The 18,691-nt window shown below is 44.0% G+C and overlaps 1 protein-coding gene across 6 annotated transcripts in view; it reads left to right on the top strand.

Moving 5' to 3' along the window:
* The window catches only part of ACACB (acetyl-CoA carboxylase beta), a 240,050-nt gene that overhangs the window by 182,972 nt on the left and 38,387 nt on the right, over window positions 1-18,691 (top strand). For all 6 annotated transcript variants that reach the window (XM_077295957.1, XM_077295946.1, XM_077295937.1 and 3 more), the window contains 9 exons: window positions 913-1,050; window positions 1,256-1,346; window positions 2,100-2,207; window positions 10,016-10,072; window positions 11,236-11,277; window positions 11,381-11,596; window positions 12,096-12,251; window positions 17,611-17,814; window positions 18,489-18,644. In XM_077295957.1, coding sequence (XP_077152072.1) covers window positions 913-1,050; window positions 1,256-1,346; window positions 2,100-2,207; window positions 10,016-10,072; window positions 11,236-11,277; window positions 11,381-11,596; window positions 12,096-12,251; window positions 17,611-17,814; window positions 18,489-18,644 — 1,168 coding nt within the window. The remainder of the gene's footprint in view (window positions 1-912; window positions 1,051-1,255; window positions 1,347-2,099; window positions 2,208-10,015; window positions 10,073-11,235; window positions 11,278-11,380; window positions 11,597-12,095; window positions 12,252-17,610; window positions 17,815-18,488; window positions 18,645-18,691) is intronic.

Raw genomic sequence — 18,691 nt, 5'->3', positions numbered from 1 at the left:
ATTGGGGCCAGTCATACCAGAATAGGGATGGGGCCCTGCATACAAGGATAGGGATGGGGCCATGCATACTAGGATAGAGATGATTGCGATCATTCCTGCCAGGATAAGGATGAGGGGGACCATTCCTACCAGGATAGGGATGAGGGGGTATACATGCCAGTATAGGGATTAGAGATCCATGCATACCAAGATAGGGATGAAGGGGTCATGCATACCAGGATAGGAGATTTTAAGCACAGAATTTACTACATTTTTTGCTTCAATTTTTTTCCCCCTAATTTCCTACTCTAAAACTGACATGCATCTTATGGCCCCAAAAATATATGATTGCCATCACAACCCCCAAAGTGGTTGCTGCCTATCTCGTCCGGGATTTTAAATTCCAAACCTAGGTATGCACAGTTTGCATGCCTTGCTTGTGTTGCTAGTATCAAAGACCAAGAAAGTTGAAAGCTATTGCAGCTTTGATTGTGGCCATATTGGTTGACTCCTTGCTTTCCTTGTAACCATGCACAATTTTTTTTATCAAAATTGTTTTAAGTTTGAAAAGAAGATTTTAAGTTATGTATTTATATTTGATAAGGCATGATATTCTTCAGCCTGTTTTTAGTGATTATGCTTTCTGTATACAGATGGTGGTACTGTAATGTGTATAATTAGGATGGACTTTCAAGAATTTTTGTCTTCTACAGTTTATATGAGCCGTGGTTTCTAAGTAGTCATTTTGCTTCACATAACTAACCTGAAATGCTTTATCGGTAATGTTTGTCCATATGCATCGCCTTTTTTTTTTAGTGTTAGACTGCTCTGTTCTGTATGCAGTAACTGTTCACAATGGAACAGCCAGTAGAGCGTTATGAGCCAGAGTCTGTGCTGTTCTCAATTTTCATGTTGCAACGTCTTCCTCTACAGGATGTCTTTGCCTATCAGTGCCACCCACCTAGAACTAAACCGCCAAAGTAGTGAGCTCTTTATGGACAGTGGTTTTTCTCCTTTGTGCCAGAGGATGGGAGTTATGGTGGCTTTTGACAAATTTGAAGATTTCACAAGGTAGTTTTTGAATACTTTGTATAAAAGACAACCTGAATTGTATATGACTTTTCTTATTAGACCTGCTTTACATTAGACTATATATTTTAATGTCTGTACTTTTACATCAGGTTATTGTGCTCCTGTTTAAAATGGTGCAATAATATTTGTCAGCAGCCTAAATACAGTTACATCATGCAACTTTAACAGATATCTCTCTTTGCAGGAACTTTGATGAGGTAATTTCCTGCTTTGCAGATCCTCCTCCATTGTTCAGTGAGGCCCGATCTACTTTTTATGATGAAGAAGACAACAAGGTAGGTTCCCCTTTTTAAAAAAATTTCCTCCATCCATACCTTCATGATCACACTAATAATATAGACATGGTATGTCTATAATAAAGTACCTGTTTGTTGTTAGAAATAGCACATCTGCTTATAACGGTGCTGCCATGGCGCTAAAAACTAAAACTCCGAGCACTAAAAAATACTCGGAGGACATCCGAGCGTGATCGGGAAATCTCGAGTAACGAGTATATTCGCTCATCACTATTTAGTACAATGCCAAAGATTTCACTTCTTACATTACATGAGTGATCTCTATTGTAAATTCTACAATAGCTCAGAAACTGGACAGTATAGTGCTCCATACAGTATTATGGGCACCACATAGTGCTCCATACAGAATGAGCCCCATATAATGAGCCATACAGTATAATGAGCCACATATATTGCTCCATACATAATGGGATCCATATAATGCTCTAAACAGTATATGATGGGACCCATATAATGCTCCATTCATAAAGAGCTCCATATAATGCTCCGTACAGTATATGATGGGCCCCATATATTGCTCCATACATAATGGGCCCCATATAATAGATCCCAGAGCTGCAAAGCAACAGTTGTGCTAACCACTGGACCTCCATTCTGCTCATAAAAAAAACCACATTTTAGATTGTTTCCACGTTACATCAGAATACAGTATTAATTGTCAAAATAATACACAACTATCCATTTGATTTTTTTGCCAAGCGATTTTATTATTCTTATCTTTTTTGCTCTTAGAACATCCGTGAAGAACCCATCCACATACTGAATGTGGCTATAAGGTCGGCAGACCGAATGGAGGATGAGGATCTGGTGACAACATTTAGAACTTTCTCCCAGTCAAAGGTGTGCACTGTAATAGATTCTTTAGTGTATTTTACTGTTTAAGGCATAGGCCTATAGTGAAATAGCGTGAAGTTTCTTCTTTATCTCTTCATTGGGGGACACAGGTAACCATGGGTGTATGCTGCTGTCGCTAGGAGGCTGGCATTATGCAAAAAAAAATAAAATAGCTCCTCCCCAGCAGTATACACCCACCGACAGGCACAAAGTACCTCAGTTTTAGCTTAGTGTCTGTAGGAGGCAGACCTGAATCTGATCCCAGATCTGCAGTTTTCCATTTCAGGTATCTTGTGTTTTATTAATCTTTTTCCTTTGTTTTTCAGATTCTTCATCTTCAGGGTAACGGGGTAATTTCTCACCCTGTTTTCCTGTACTTATGCGCCCACTCTCAAACCCGCAGGCAGGACCTTATCCTCTGTCACCCCTACAGGTGTTTCAGGGTGATTCCCGGTGGCCAGTCCTTTGCCTTTTCCCCACCTCTCTCCTCGAAGAGGGCTGGGAGGAAGAGGGTGATCACCAGCAGTGGCCTTCCCCCCTTCTCATATGGGGTTGATGCTGTCTTCTGCACCGTCTGGAGATGGTGCGGGATGGAGGATCCCTGTTTCCAGTTACCCTCATCCACCTGGGGGCTCCTGATGTGATCCTCATCAGTGAAGAGGAACCGAGATCCACTTCACAAGTATGTATGTATGTCCCCCCCGCAGTGGTGCATGGCAGAGACCCCTCAGCATTTCCGTCCCTCAACAGGGGACAGGGCGGCTTTACTGCATTATTACCTGCACAGCCGCTGCCATTTTCCACAGTCCAGTCTCAGACCTTGGGCACATCCTTCTCTCTCCCTGGCTGCGCCTCTCCTCCAGGTCCCCCAGCCACTCACCACAGCGTATTTGAATTTTGCGCTCTTTTTGGCACAATAGGACGTCTCGCCGGGTCAGAGCGTCTCCTGCTTTGACCTGGCCATTATTCCTCCCGGTTCGCGCGTATCTTCTCAACGCCTTTTTTTCGCTCCTGTCGTGGAGCTCCCTCTCCTTGCCGGTGCACGCCAAGCCCCCCCCCCCCCCCCCCCCCCCCCCGGCAATTCATCAGTCGGAGGGGCGCCTTCTTTTCTAGCCGGCCGGCCTATCCTTCTGTCCGGACACACCCCCCGGTGTGTCAGCCTATCAGATTCTTACTTTTTCACCATTCGGCGTTCTTAGTCACGCCCACCACTATGCATCATGCTGGCTGTAACGCTGCCGAACCGATGCTTCAGCTTTCTTGTGCCTCAGTAGATGTAAAATCTGTCTGAGACACTGTTTTCTCATCTGCATAACTTCTGTGCCCTCGGTGTCCGACCCACATTTAGCCAAAAACATGCCCACAGGGGGACACCGCTACCATTTCTGTTCACTACATAGCCCTCTAAGCCTAAGGTGGTTCATTATGCCTGTGCCCTTTATAAAAGAAAGTGGTCCTCAGGTCAGCCTTCCCCCGTCTGTCCATCCTGCAGCTTTTCCTCCATGTCTGCCCCACAGGAGCCCCCTAAAGTCCGAGATAAGAACACACCCCTTCCCTCGTAGTGGGCTGTTGACATGTCACAGTCTTTCTCTGACCTGACTAAAGTATCACAGTCCCTGGACCAGGTCCTGGAGCGTCTTTCATATTTGTTTGCCGCCACCAGTGCTCCAAACACCTCTCACTGCGATTCGCACACATCTGACCATGATCATCGCAGGGACAAATCTGGTACAAAGCAGTGGAAGCGGGCTCTTTCATCATCTACAAAGCCCTCCTCTCCCCATGCTCCCTCTTCGGAGGCGGTTTTTGGGTCAGATGTGGATTCCCAATCTGAGTCTGATACGGATCAGGTATCGAAATGCAGGATATTGTCAACAGCCTTATCTCAGCAATTACCCAAACTCTTAACCTATAGGAGGATGAGGCTCCTGCTCAGGAGCACTCCGTTTCCTTCACGAACCTTCCCCAATCACAGGGAATTTGAAGCAATTATGGCTAAACACTGAGAACATCCTGGAAAGCGCTTCCCGGGAAGGAAGCAGCTAGACATTCTTTATCCCTTCAGCCCAGACCTTGTTGGCAGATGGGCAGAATCCCCTAATGTGGATCTCTTGCGACAGTCTTGTCTCTGCCGGACGGTGTGTTCCTTAAGCTTTAGTCCTTAGCCAATTCCGCCTCTGAAGCTACCGGTGCTTCTCTCTGTCCCATTTTTGCCTCCACCTGGGTGGCTGAGTTCATTTCTGCCTGGACAAAAATGCTTCACCAGGGTATCCTAGCAGCAGCTCCTCCGGATGAGATGGCAGATTAGGCAGACCAGATTGCCCTCTTCTGACCGTCTCCTTAGGTGCTGCCGTTTGTTCCGCCATGGCAAACCGCAACATCATTGCTATATGCCGCATCCTCTGGTTAAAGCGTGGAATGCTGATCCACCCTCAAAACAGTCTCTCTAACCTTGCCTTTCAATGCCCTAGGCTTTTCGGATCCAAACTGGATAACTTCGGATGCTACTGGCGGGAAAAGCAATTCTCTTCCCCAGTCCAGGGTCCTTTCAATAGGAAGAGGTCATTTCTTTTTCTTTTCCTTTCGGCTCTTCTCTTCATCAGGGACTTCCTCACAGCAGGGCCGTTTTTTCGCCCAAGGGGAAAGGAAGAAGCCCTCCTTCAGACCCGCACCTCACTGGCCAACAAGTTCTCCTCTACGTGACGGGTCTCCCCCCACCCAAGAGGATCTCCAGGGTGGGAGACCGGCTTCTTCTTCTCTTCTGGGATGCACGGTGTCGGTGGTCAACGATGCATGGGTCAGAGAGATAGTCACGACCGGTTACAAAATTTACTTTTTCTTCCCCCCAGTAATACTTTTCCTTCCGTCTCGTCTGTCAAGACTCCCGTCTCAGGCTCCAGGGGTTATTCAGGCCGCTTCTTCTCTTCTACGCACAGGAATAATCGTACCGGTTCCCTGGAACGAACGCTTTTTGGGATTCTCCTCCAATCTTTTCGTAGTCCCGAAGAAGGACGGTTCGCTTTGTCCGATTTTGGATCTCAAGCGACTGAACCGTCACGTTCGGATCTGCCATTTCACGATGGAATCCCTACGTTCGGTGATCACCTCCATGGAACCGGGCAAATTTCTTTGTTCTGTAGATATTCAGGATGCTTATCTTCACATTCCTGTTTGTGTTCAACATCAGAGATTCCTGCGGTTTGCGATCCAGGAGGATCACTACCAGTTCACGGCCCTTCCATTCAGCCTGGCCACGGTCCCCAGAGTGTTTACGAAGGTGTTGGCAGCGGTTATATCCATCCTTCACTCCAAAGGTTTTTCTTAAAATCCCTTATTTGGATGATCTTTTGATCTTGAGGTCGTCCTGCCGAGACTGCGATCTGAGCCTTCAGATCTCCTTGGACACTCTGACCCATCTCGACTGGATTGTCAACAAAGAGAAGTCCTCCCTGACCCCAGCTCAACGCTTAGTGTTTCTGGGGATGAGGTTTGACATGGTCCAAGCCCGTGTTTTCCTTCCAAAGGAAAAGTTTATTTTTCTCTACTAAGGAGTCTGCCTTCTAAAATGGCCATTTACTCTTTCCCTGCGGTCCTGCATGAGATTCCTGGGGAAGATGATTGCTGTGCCCATTGCCCAGTTTTCTTACACGTCCTCTTCTGCTGGTCCTAATATTTACATGGGACAAGAGGACCGTCTCCCTGGACCGGCCCACTTTGCTGCCTCTCAAGGTGAGGCAATCCCTGACCTGGTGGACGCTATCCGCCTCAGTCCTGCATGGGAAGTCCTTCCTCTCTCTTTGGTGGCAGGTCATCACCATCGACGCCATTATCCCCTGTTGGGGAGTGGTCTTCCATCATAACACAGAGCAGGGTCACTGGAACGTTCGAGTAGCCACTCATCCCATCAATCTTCTGGAGATCAGGGCAACTTTTCTTGTCCTTTGCAGCTGGCAGTTCCTATTAGCAGGCCCCCTGTCCTAATTCAATCGGATAACGCCACTGCAGGGACTTACATAAACCACCAAGGAGGGACTTCCAGCAAACTGGTTATGTCAGAGGTAGTGAGGATTCTGTGATGGGCAGAGTCACGTTCCTACCATATCAGCCTTACACATCACATTCCGGGGTGGAAAATTGTTGTCAGGGTCTCGCATTGGCGGAGTTGTCTCTCAACCCCAACATTTTTAACTAAATATGCCAGAGATGGGGCACTTCGAATGTAGACCTGTTGGCATCTCGGATGAACCATAAGGTTCCTCAGTTTGTAGCCGGGTCCCAGGATCTGCTGGACATCGGTTGAGATACCCTAGTGATGAGCGAGTATACTCGTTGCTCGGGTTTTCCCAAGCACGCTCATGTGACCTCCGAGTATTTATGACTGCTCGGAGATTTAGTTTTCATCGCGGCAGCTGAATGATTTACAGGTACTAGCCAGGCTGAGTACATGTGGGGGTTGCCTGGTTGCTAGGGAATCCCCACATGTAATCAAGCAAGCTAGTAGCTGTAAATAATTCAGCTGCCGGTATAAAAACGAAATCTCCGAGCAGTCATAAATACTCGGACGTCACCTAAGCGTGCTCGGGAAAACCCGAGCAACGAGTACACTCGCTCATCACCACTAGTGATCCCATGGTCCCAATTCCAACTGCCTTATCTTTTTCCGCCTCTCCCCTTGGTTCCGAGAGTTGTAAAAAAAAAGATGTAGGGAATCCCCGTAATCCTGGTAGCCCTGGACTGGCCAAGAAGGGCCTGGTACGCGGAGCTAGTGAACAATCATCATGGAAGCTCCCTGGAGGCTTATAGACCATCCTGGTCTTCCTTCACAAGACCCCCTCTTCCACTAGAGTTTAGTCTCTAAGTTTAACAGCATGGACGCTGAGGCCGCAGTCCTGAGGGAGGCCGGTTTTTCTCATCAGGTCATTCAGACCATGACTAGGGCAAGAAAACCACCATCCGCATGTATTTTCCACAGATGCTGAAAAGCCTTCTTTTCAGTGGTGTGAGGACAACAGTTTGGTCTCTGTCTTTTCCTCTTCCTTCCATCCTGGGGTTCCTACAATCGGGCCTTGATTCTGGTTTCTCTTGGTACTAAAGGGTCAAGTTTCCGCACTGTCAATTCTCTAGCTCATTCAAGACATTCCGGCTTCTCCCCTGTCTTGAATCGTGACCTTTTTGGTTGCTATTATATCCATCAGGAGAGTTTCTGAGTTAGCGGCACTGTTCTGTCATTCTCCGTTCCTGATTCTCCATCAGGACAAGGTTGTTGTCAGGCCCGTTCCTTTCTTCTTATCTAAGGTGATTTGCTTCTTTTCACATTACTGAAGAAATTGTCCTTACCTCTCTGTGCCCCTCTCCAGTTCATTCCCTAGAGAAGTCCCTCCACAAGTTGGATCTGGTCAGATCTATCCATGTCTACCTTTCAAGGACTGCTTCCTTTCACAGCTGTGATGCCCTATTTGTCATCTCTGAAGGTCGTCGTTAGGGGCTCCCAGCTTCCAAGTCCACTATTGCCCGTTGGATTCGTTCGGCAATTTTGGAGACATACCACATTCAGGACAATCAGCCCCCTCTGGGGGTAAGGGCTCACTCCACCCGGGCGGTAGGAGCTTTCCTAGGCAGTTTGTCACCTGGCTTCGGCTTTACAGATTTGTAAAGCTGTGACCTGGTCATCATTACTCTCTTTTGCAAGGTTTTACAGGGTTCATGCCCATGCCTTGTCTGATGCAGGCTTGGGAAGGAAGGTGCTAGAGGTGGCAGTTACGCACTGACCGACCGAAGTCTGTTTTTCTTTGCTTTCCTTTTGTTTCCCAACCTTGGGACTGCTTTGGGACATCCCATGGTTACCTGTGTCCCCCAATGAAGCGATAAAGAAAGAGGGATTTTTGGTACTCACCGTAAAAATCTCTTTCTTGGAGCCTTCATTGGGGGAAACAGCACCCTCCTTAACTGGTTGTACCACCTTTGGGCCTACAGCCTTTTGTTGATGGGTAGGTACATATGTTGAGTTTTTGAGCTTCTCCTACTGCTTTTACACCAACTGAGGTACTTGGTGCCTGTCGGTGGGTGTATACTGCTGGGGAGGAGCTATTTTCATTTTTTTGCATAGTGTCAGCCTCCTAGCGACAGCATCATACACCCATGGTTACCTGTGTCCCATAATGAAGGCTCCAAGAAAGATTTTACGGTGAGCACCAAAAATCCCTCTTTTTACAGCTGTAATAAGTTGGTTTTCCTCGAATGAAAATGATATCGGTCTAGTACAGTACAAACCGAAAGTTTGGACACAGCTTCTCATTTAAAGATTTTTCTTTATTTTCATGACTAAGAAAATTGTACATTCACACTGCAGGCATCAAACTATGAATTAACACATGTGGAATTATAAACTTAACAAAAAAGTGTGAAACAACTGAAAATATGTCTTATATTCTAGGTTCTTCAAAGTCGCAACCTTTTGCTTTGATGACTGCTTTGCACACTCTTGGCATTCTCTTGATGAGCTTCAAGAGGTGGTCACCGGGAATGGTCTTCCAACAATCTTGAAGGAGTTCCCAGAGATGCTTAGCACTTCTTGGCCCTTTTGCCTTCACTCTGCGGTCCAGCTCACCCCAAACCATCTCGATTGGGTTCAGGTCTGGTGACTGTGGAGGCCAGGTCATTTGGCGTAGCACTCCCATCACTCTCCTTCTTGGTCAAATAGCCCTTACACAGCCTGGAGGTGTGATTGGAGTCATTGTCCTGTTGAAAAATAAATGATGGTCCAAATAAACGCAAACCCGATGGAATAGCATGCCGCTGCAAGATGCTGTGGTAGCCATGCTGGTTCAGTATGCCTTCAATTTTGAACAAATCCCCAACAGTGTTACAAAGCAAAGCACCCCCGCACCATCACACCTCCTCCTCCATGCTTCACGGTGGGAACCAGACATGTAGAGTCCATCCGTAGAGTGGTTTCCTAGCAGCTATTTTACAATGAAGGCCTGCTGCACAAAGTCTCCTCTTAACAGTTGTTGTAGAGATGTGTCTGCTGCTAGAACTCTGTGTGACATTGACTCAGTCTCTAATCTGAGCTGCTGTCAACCTGCGATTTCTGAGGCTGGTGACTCGGATAAACTTATCCTCAGAAGCAGAGGTGACTCTTGGTCTTCCTTTCCTGGGGCGGCCCTCATGTGAGCCAATTTCTTTGTAGCGCTTGATGGTTTTTGCCACTGCACTTGGGGACACTTTCAAAGTTTTCCCAATTTTTCGGACTGACTAACCTTCATTTTTTAAAGTAGTGATGGCCACTCATTTTTCTTTACTTAGCTGCTTTTTTCTTGCCATAATACAAATTCTAACAGTCTATTCACTAGGACTATCAGCTGTGTATTCACCAGACTTCTGCACAACACAACTGATGGTCCCAACACCATTTATAAGGCAAGAAATCCCACTTATTAAACCTGACAGGGTACACCTGTGAAGTAAAAACCATTTCCGGTGACTACGCCTTGAAGCTCATCAAGAGAATGCCAAGAGTGTGCAAAGCAGTCATCAAAGCAAAAGGTGGCTACTTTGAAGAACCTAGAATATAAGACACAATTTCAGTTGTTTCACACTTTTTTGTTAAGTATATAATTCCACATGTGTTAATTCATAGTTTTGATGCCTTTAGTGTGAATGTACAATTTCCATAGTCATGAAAATACAGAAAAATCTTTAAATGAGAAGGTGTGTCTGTACTGTATAAAACATGTAATTCTACATGCATTTCTAGAGGAAAATAATTACTTGGAGGTATTTGTTTTGTTATTAACCAGATTTCTGTTTTGCAGAAAAATATCTTGGTAGACTATGGTCTTAGGAGAATCACCTTCTTGATAGCCCAGCAGGTTGGTGAACATGTTGTTGTTGTTGTTGTTGTTGTTGTGATAATTAGTAGTGATGAGCGAGCGTGCTTGGGTAATGCGTTATTTGAGCATGCTTGTGTGCTAACCGAGTGACTTCAGTTTAATTCCCCACTTGTGCATTTCTCGTGGCTCTTCAACAGCCGCAAAACATGTAGGGAATGCCAGTTGATGTAATCCCTGCATGTGTTGCGGCTGTCAAACCACCATGCTTCATTGGAATACAAAGGAGAGTCTGAGCTTGTTTGCTGGAGAAAGGCAGGTCATCTTTCCTATTGGTGACCAGACTAATACATAGTTTGAGATCAAACGAGGGAATTGCATAGCTCTGCTGCTCAGATATTTATGTTGATTTATATTATTATCATAGTCACATTGTTGTCTAAAACTGTATTGACTTGTTGTGATTTTCACTTTTAAAGGCAAACGGTCACCAGGGACTGTGTGTGATCTTACTATTTGACTATTTGTGGGGCTGTACGGGACCTTCATAATTTTTATCTTGTGGGCTATCATAGTGTTTGGGTGAATGTGGGGGCCATTTTACTGTGTGTGTGGGAGGGCTGTGGGAACATCATACTGTCTGGGGATATAGGGAGCTATCATTCTTTTTGTGTAGGAGGGTTGTAGGGCCATCATACTGTTACACTTAGCTGTGAATCAACAACAGGAGGCATAGCGGCGTATGTCAGGCAGGACAGCACATACCTAGTGACAGATTCCCTTTAATGGGGCCTTCTGTTGTTGAAGAATGTCCTGTGGGAATATCATTATTATTATTATTATTATTATGATTGTTATTACTGTTATTATTAGTGTTATTAGTACTGTTGTTGTTACTATTGTTATTAGTATTTTTAGTGCATCATTGATTCCATGGTGCTGTACATGAAAAGGGGTTACATACAAAATACAAATATAAATTAGAGAGAACAATCAATCAATGACAGGCTGGTACTGAAAGGAGAGGACCAGTTCCAGTGGTGGCGTGGTGGCAGTGTGGTCATTGCAGGCTGTAAGCTTTCTTGAAGAGATGGGTTTTCCAGTTCCGTTTGAAAGTTCCGTATGGCATAAGTGCTTTAAGTTCAAATAAATAGTTAATAAGAGTAGTTTGTCTACAGATGTGATTAATTTTTGCTCTTTTGCAGAGAGAGTTCCCCAAATTCTTCACGTTTAGAGCACGAGATGAGGTTTGGCTAATTTACTGTATTATTGGGCAATTCACTAAATGTATGTTTTGTGTATACGTTGAAACAATTTTGAAATGTTGAAATAATGTTTTGCTTTTCTTAGTTTTCTGAGGATCGCATTTACAGACATCTAGAGCCTGCCCTGGCCTTTCAGCTGGAGCTAAACAGAATGCGGAACTTTGACTTGACTGCTGTCCCCTGTGCCAACCACAAAATGCACGTCTATCTTGGAGCAGCCAAAGTAGCAGCCGGTATAGAGGTTACCGATTACAGATTCTTCATCCGTGCCATTATTCGACATTCTGACCTTGTTACAAAGGTGCTGTTTATTGCCAATTTCTTGTTTCTTTCCTAAAATATTCTAATTAGTAACAGATAAGCTAAGACAATTCTGTATGTAATCATATAGTGTATATCCTTTTATGGATGGTCCTAAATAACTAGGCCTTTTTTTGCCAACTTTTTAGCTCATTGGTGTTTCCATTTTAAGGAGTTGACTGCTAATTTTATATTGATGACATATTGTTAGGATAGGTCATAAATGTAAGATCGGTGGAGGTCCATTACACAGCTCTGTCACCGATCAGCTGTAATCCCCTCAGCGAAGGGGGCTGCTGTATGAAGCAGTACATCAAAATTCCGTGTACTGTTTCGTGGTTGCTGGCGACTACTGCTGATCAAATCTTATTGAAGAGAATAAGAGCCGAACTGCAGTGCCCAGCAGCACTGTTTAGAACATAAAGATGCAATTAGGGGAACCAAGATAACATCCCAGAGTGTTTGTTGAGAATAAACTTTTTTTCATTATTTGTCTTCAGGAAGCTTCATTTGAGTATTTACAAAATGAAGGGGAACGTCTACTGCTTGAGGCTATGGATGAACTAGAAGTTGCCTTTAATAATCCCAGTATCCGCACCGACTGCAATCATATTTTCCTTAATTTCGTTCCCACTGTCATCATGGATCCGTCAAAGGTGATTGAATTTTTGTTTTTAACTGTTTATGCACTCCTCAACATTGAAATTAGAACACCAAGAGGGAAAAAAGTTGTGGGGTTACAAAAATCACAGATTCGATAGAAATCTTAATGATATGCAAATGATGGCAAAAATGGGAACAAAATTTTCAAATCATCTAGATTTATTCAATATCAAGTATAAGCGCCACATGCAGAAATACATGCACTTACACGTCTTGGCTGGTATCCATGAGATGGTTAGTGGTTGGCTGAGGGATAATAATAATAATAATAATTTTTATTTATAAAGCGCCAACATATTCCGCAGCGCTTTACAACTTGGGAGGGATGTTCTGCCAAGCTGTATCTACTTGATCATGGAAATCCTCTGCTGTCAGCTCCCTTTCCAATTGCCAACCAATGACGTCCTAGATGTGCTCGAGGGGAAACAATTTCCGCAAATGCTGCAGGACATGGTAGCATTCTTAGGTTATGCACGCTGCTCACAGTATCACAAGCAACGTGTGGCCTGGCGTCATGCTGAAAAATTTTCCTGGGACACTTTGAAGAAATTGCCATACCTTTGGTTCCATGATTGATCCATTCTGTACTGCAATTGAAGCTGGATGTCACATAACCAAACCTATGGTGTCAAACAGTGTGTACACAAACTTCCACAAGGTTTTACATAATACTGAACTACAATCTAAATGTCCAATTAGAAGTGTTCCATTTACTTCTCTTCACTGCTGTTAAAGGGAACCTGTAACTAGGTTTGGCCGATATGAGGTAAGGCCACCACTTTTCAGGCCTAATGGAAGAAAAATTGTTTTTATTATGCTCACCTGCACACCGGTCCGGTCCAAGGGGTATTGATGGATCGCCGCCCTCCTTCTTGCTTCATGTGGATGGACGCGTCCTTACATCATCCACACAGTCTTCCGCCATGCATATTTCTCTGCCCTGTTGAGGGCTGAGTAAAGTACTGCAGTGCACAGGCACCTGGAAAGGTCAAAGAGCCCCGTCGCATGCGCAGGAACACTGGGAAGACTGTGTGGATGACGTACGGACGCGTCTTTCACATGAAGCCAGAAGAAGGGTGGAGATTGTAAGGGGTGCCAGACCAAGAACATCGACACCCCTCGGACTGGACCGCCCCGCATGTGAGTAGGATAAAAGCTCTTTTTCTTCTCTTTCAGGTCGGGTTGGAGGCAGATATACAGCATTAAGGAATGCTGTACAATAGGCCTTAACTGTGGTGGCCTTACCACATATTGGCCAAACCTGGTAACTGGTTTGCTTTAACCCCTTAGTGACGGAGCCAAATTTTTTAAATCTGACCAGTGTCACTTTATGTGGTAATATCTCTAGAATGCTTCAACAAATTCCAGTGATTTTGAGATTGTTTTTTCGTGACACATTATACTTTATGATGATGGTAAATTTAGGTTGATGTGTTTTGTGTTTATTTACAAAAAATATCCGAAATTTGAGAAAAATGTAAAAAAAATTAGCAACTTTCAAACTTTGAATGATTATCTCTTTAATCCAGATGGTCATACCACAGCAAAACATTAATAAATAACATTTCCCTCATGTCTGCTATACATCAGCACCATTTGTAAAATGTTCTTTTATTTTGTTAGCATTTTAGGAGGTTTAAAAATGTAGCAGTCATTTTTCATTTTTTCAAGGAAATTTACAAAATTTATTTTTTTAGGGACTTAGCCATGTTTGAAGTGCCTTTAGGGGTCCCATTTATTTGGAAACCCCCCAAAGTGATGCCATTTTAAAAACAGCACCCCCTGACATATTGAAAACTGCTGTCAGGTAGTTTATTAACCCTTCAGTTGCTTTTTAGAAATTAATGCAAACTGACATGACAGAAATGACAGTGTGCATTTTTACCACCTAAATGCCTCTAACTTCTGAACAGGTTACAACAGCCGGCAGACTCTTAGGCCAGAATTTGGTCATGAATTGCCAATCACAAACATCAGGACCATACAATCATGATCTGAGGGCACCAATTGGGATAAAGAGGAAGCCCCCACAGTCTGTTAACCATTTATAATGATGTAGTCACTATTGAAAGCAGCATCTAAGGGGTTAAACAGATTTGGACGGTGCAAACACTGATCGTGGCTGATGCAGCAAGTTGTCAGCTATAGTGTACAGCCGGCAGCTGCTGGATTGTCAACTGTATGGGGAGGATATTCTCTTATATCTCAGGTCAGTTAAAAGACGTATTGGCGGTCATTAAGGGGTTAAAGTCTATCATAGTGCAGATCGAGACAGTAATGCAGGCTGAAATAGAGTTTTTTCCTATCCAGCGATGTGTCTCGCTTTTGTCTTGGATGATGATAGTCGGAGATTGGTCTGGAGACCACATGAGCAACACCATATAGATGCCTTCACAAGGGTGCATCACATTGGTTCTGCTCCCAGGATTATGGTTTGGGTGATATAATGTTTGGCAGCCAAACCCCTCTAGTCTTCATTTCAGTTACATCGATTTGGTTGTGAGACTAGTGATACAGCTATTTCTCCAAAGTATCCCAGGAGCCGTTTTTCAAAATCACAATGCCACATGTTGCTTGTGCTACTCTGAGCAGCCTGCATGGCCTGCACGTGCTGTCATGGCCTGCACGTGCTGTCATGGCCTGCACGTGCTGTCATGGCCTGCACGTGCTGTCATGGCCTGCACGTGCTGTCATGGCCTGCACGTGCTGTCATGGCCTGCACGTGCTGTCATGGCCTGCACGTGCTGTCATGGCCTGCACGTGCTGTCATGGCCTGCACGTGCTGTCATGGCCTGCACGTGCTGTCATGGCCTGCACGTGCTGTCATGGCCTGCACGTGCTGTCATGGCCTGCACGTGCTGTCATGGCCTGCACGTGCTGTCATGGCCTGCACGTGCTGTCATGGCCTGCACGTGCTGTCATGGCCTGCACGTGCTGTCATGGCCTGCACGTGCTGTCATGGCCTGCACGTGCTGTCATGGCCTGCACGTGCTGTCATGGCCTGCACGTGCTGTCATGGCCTGCACGTGCTGTCATGGCCTGCACGTGCTGTCATGGCCTGCACGTGCTGTCATGGCCTGCACGTGCTGTCATGGCCTGCACGTGCTGTCATGGCCTGCACGTGCTGTCATGGCCTGCACGTGCTGTCATGGCCTGCAGCATCTCCTAACTTGTCTCCCACAAACAAATCTGAGTATATTGGTCGGCAATTGCAAAGCCAGCTGCCATCAACAGATCTCGCTGACTTACCTGCCCAAGTGCATTTAGTGTGGCAGGACATTCCTCAGACAACCTTAAATAACCTCATTGATAGCATGCCAAGACATGAAAGTACAAATACTTCTATGCATGGCACTCAAACGTGATGCTGAACAAATTGTGATGTTTTGAAATTTTTTTTTCGATTTTATCATCTTTTTCATATCATTAACACGTCTATCAATCCTGTAATTTTCATAATTTCACAACTTTACCCTCTTGGTGTTGTAATTTGAATGTTGATTGTAATATATATAATATATTTTTTTTTTTTACAACTTTTGAGATGTGTGGAAACCAGAAACTTCATAGCAAATTTCTCAATGCTCAATCGTAGCAAATGGCTATTGATATCAGCAGTAATGTAAATGTAACAGTTTCCGACTGAGTTGCCAGCAGTGTTTTATGCTATAAATTCTTTAAGTTAGCCGTGCACATTAGATAATTGTAGGCCAGATAGGCTTATGAAAAGCAGCAGACTCAAGTATTTTAATTATAAGACCAGCTTAAACCCTTAACGCCCAATGACGGACACAGTCTGTCATTGGATTCCTCACCCTGTTTAGTGCAGACTCTGGCGATGAGCCCGCACCTTTTCCGGCACATGACACTTGATCTGATCAGCTGACATGTGCCCGGAACAGCCGTGGGAGAAATCGTGATTCACGTGTGGCTGGGAACATGTTAAATGCCACTGTCAAACTGACAGTGGCATTTAATATGCACGCGCAGGAAGCGTGTCATTACCTCCTCCCATTGGTGCCCGTGTCACATTACCGCTGGTCGCTGATGGGTTGGCATGACAACCTGGGGTTAGCAGGAGACCCCTGTGGTTGTCATTGCTGGATCACTATGAGCGCCGCCTAGTGGTTGGCACTCATGGCAAGTGAGCATATCTGCTACATAGAGCAAGACTGCACCCCTGCTTTATGTAGCAAAGGTGATCGGACAAGTGCAGCTTCTAGTCTCCCATGGAGACTATTGAAGCAAGTAAAAAGTTTTTTAAAAAAAGTTTTTAAAAATATAAAAAAAAATTAAAGTTCAAATCACCCCCCTTTTGCCCCATTCAAAATGAAACAATAAAAAAATTCAAACATACACATATTTGATATCGCCGCGTTCACGCGTTCAGAATCGCCGATCTATCAATATAAAAAAATAATCCAATCAGAAAACAGCATAGCGAGAAAGAAAATCAAAACTCCAGAATTAATTTTTTTTGGTCGCTGCAACATTGCAATAAAATGCAATAACAGGCGATCAACAGATCGTATATACACCAAAATGGTATCAATAAAAACGTGAGATCGGCGCGCAAAAATTAAGCCCTCACCCAACCCCAGATCCTGAAAAATGGAGACAGTACGGGTATCAGAATATGGCAACTTTTTTTTTTTTTTTTTTTTGAAACTTTGGAATTTTTTTTCACCACTTAGATTAAAAAGAACCTAGACATATTTGATGTCTATGAACTCATAATGACCTGAAGAATCATAATGTCAGGTCAGTTTTAACATTTAGTGAACCTAGTAAAAAAAGAAAACAAAAACAAGTGTGGGATTGCACAATTTTTTTGCAATTTCACCGCACTTTGAATTTTTTTTCCTGTTTTCCATTACACGACTTGGTAAAACCATTGGTGTCGTTCAAAAGTGCAACTCGTCCCCCAAAAACAAGCCCTCCCCCCCACATGGCCATTTTGATCAAAAAATAAAAAAGTTATGCCTCTGGGAAGAAGGGGAACAAAAAATAAAATTGCAAAACCGAAAATACCCCTGGTCGTTAAAGGGTTAATGCCGGAAAACACAAATATATATTGAATATATATTAAATGAATTCCCTGGTAAATGCATTTAGTTAGATGCCCCAGGAGAGGTATCTGTATTGCCCTTATTTTTTTCCATCCTCCTTCTAAAGAATCCATTACAGTTATTCCCTTTTAAATTAGAATTTAGCTCTGTGGCTCATGTATTTTATGCAGACTTTGCTTTGGAGACACTTACAGCCTAGAATAATATGCATAGCTTGCATGCTACCTTTCTATGATCTTTTCCTCTGTAAGTGACAGCAGTGTCCTCTTTTATCATTTATTAGATTGAGGAGTCAGTCCGCTCTATGGTTATAAGATATGGTAGCCGTTTATGGAAACTACGTGTACTTCAAGCTGAAGTGAAGATCAATATCAGGTTAACCCCTACAGGCAAAGCCATCCCCATCCGTCTCTTTCTTACCAATGAGTCTGGTTACTATTTGGACATGAGCCTTTATAAAGAGGTGACAGAACCCAGCACTGGGCAGGTGAGTAACAGCCATTATCTTATAATTTCCTTTTCTAAATCTGTGGTTAAAGAGATCCTGTCAACATGAAAATGTAGTCCATTCTGCAGGCTTTCTGGTACAGAGCAGGAGGAGCTGAATAGGATGATTATATAGTTTTGTGAGAAAAGGTTCAGCATGACCTGTGTTTTTAATTATGCTTTATCAGGGCTTTCCATTCAAGTGGGCGGGCCTATCAGTGATTGACAGTTATCTCTGTATGCACAGTTCTATAAAGAACGCTGTCGGTCACTGATAGGACCACCCACTGAACTAAAAAACAGAGCAAAGGTTTAAATGATTAAAACACAAGTTGTACTGAATATTTTGTCACAAAACTAAATATCGATCTGCTCGGCTCCCCCTGCTGTATAACATGGTGCCTGCAGATCGGACTGCATTTTCATACAGGTTCCCTTAAAGTAGCAGTTGTTGTGCTCATTATACACAAACTGTTCTGCCAAAACATAGGTATGTGGATTCAATCCCATGTCCTGGGGAAAAGGAGGGATATAATTGAATTTTCTACAAAAGCCTAGTGCTGGCTAGCAACAAGTAATGAAACTTTGTTTGAAATTTTAACGTAGTGTTTTATGTGTTTAAAATCATAGCAGAATAATTTTTAATTAAATAAAACGTTTTATGTCTTTTAACAGATCATGTTTAATTCCTACGGTGATAAGCATGGACTTATGCATGGGATGCTGATTAACACTCCCTACGTGACCAAGGACCTTTTACAGTCTAAGAGATTCCAAGCTCAATCACTGGGGACAACATATGTCTATGATTTCCCCGAGATGTTCCGACAGGTAAGATTTTTGGCTGGATTCTTGAAGGTGAAGCTGGAACTTTGCAT

Source organism: Ranitomeya variabilis, chromosome 1, assembly GCF_051348905.1.
Source record: "Ranitomeya variabilis isolate aRanVar5 chromosome 1, aRanVar5.hap1, whole genome shotgun sequence".
Taxonomy (NCBI): domain Eukaryota; kingdom Metazoa; phylum Chordata; class Amphibia; order Anura; family Dendrobatidae; genus Ranitomeya; species Ranitomeya variabilis.
The sequence above is the reverse complement of the archived record's forward strand: the minus strand, read 5'-3'. Positions and strand labels throughout refer to the sequence as shown.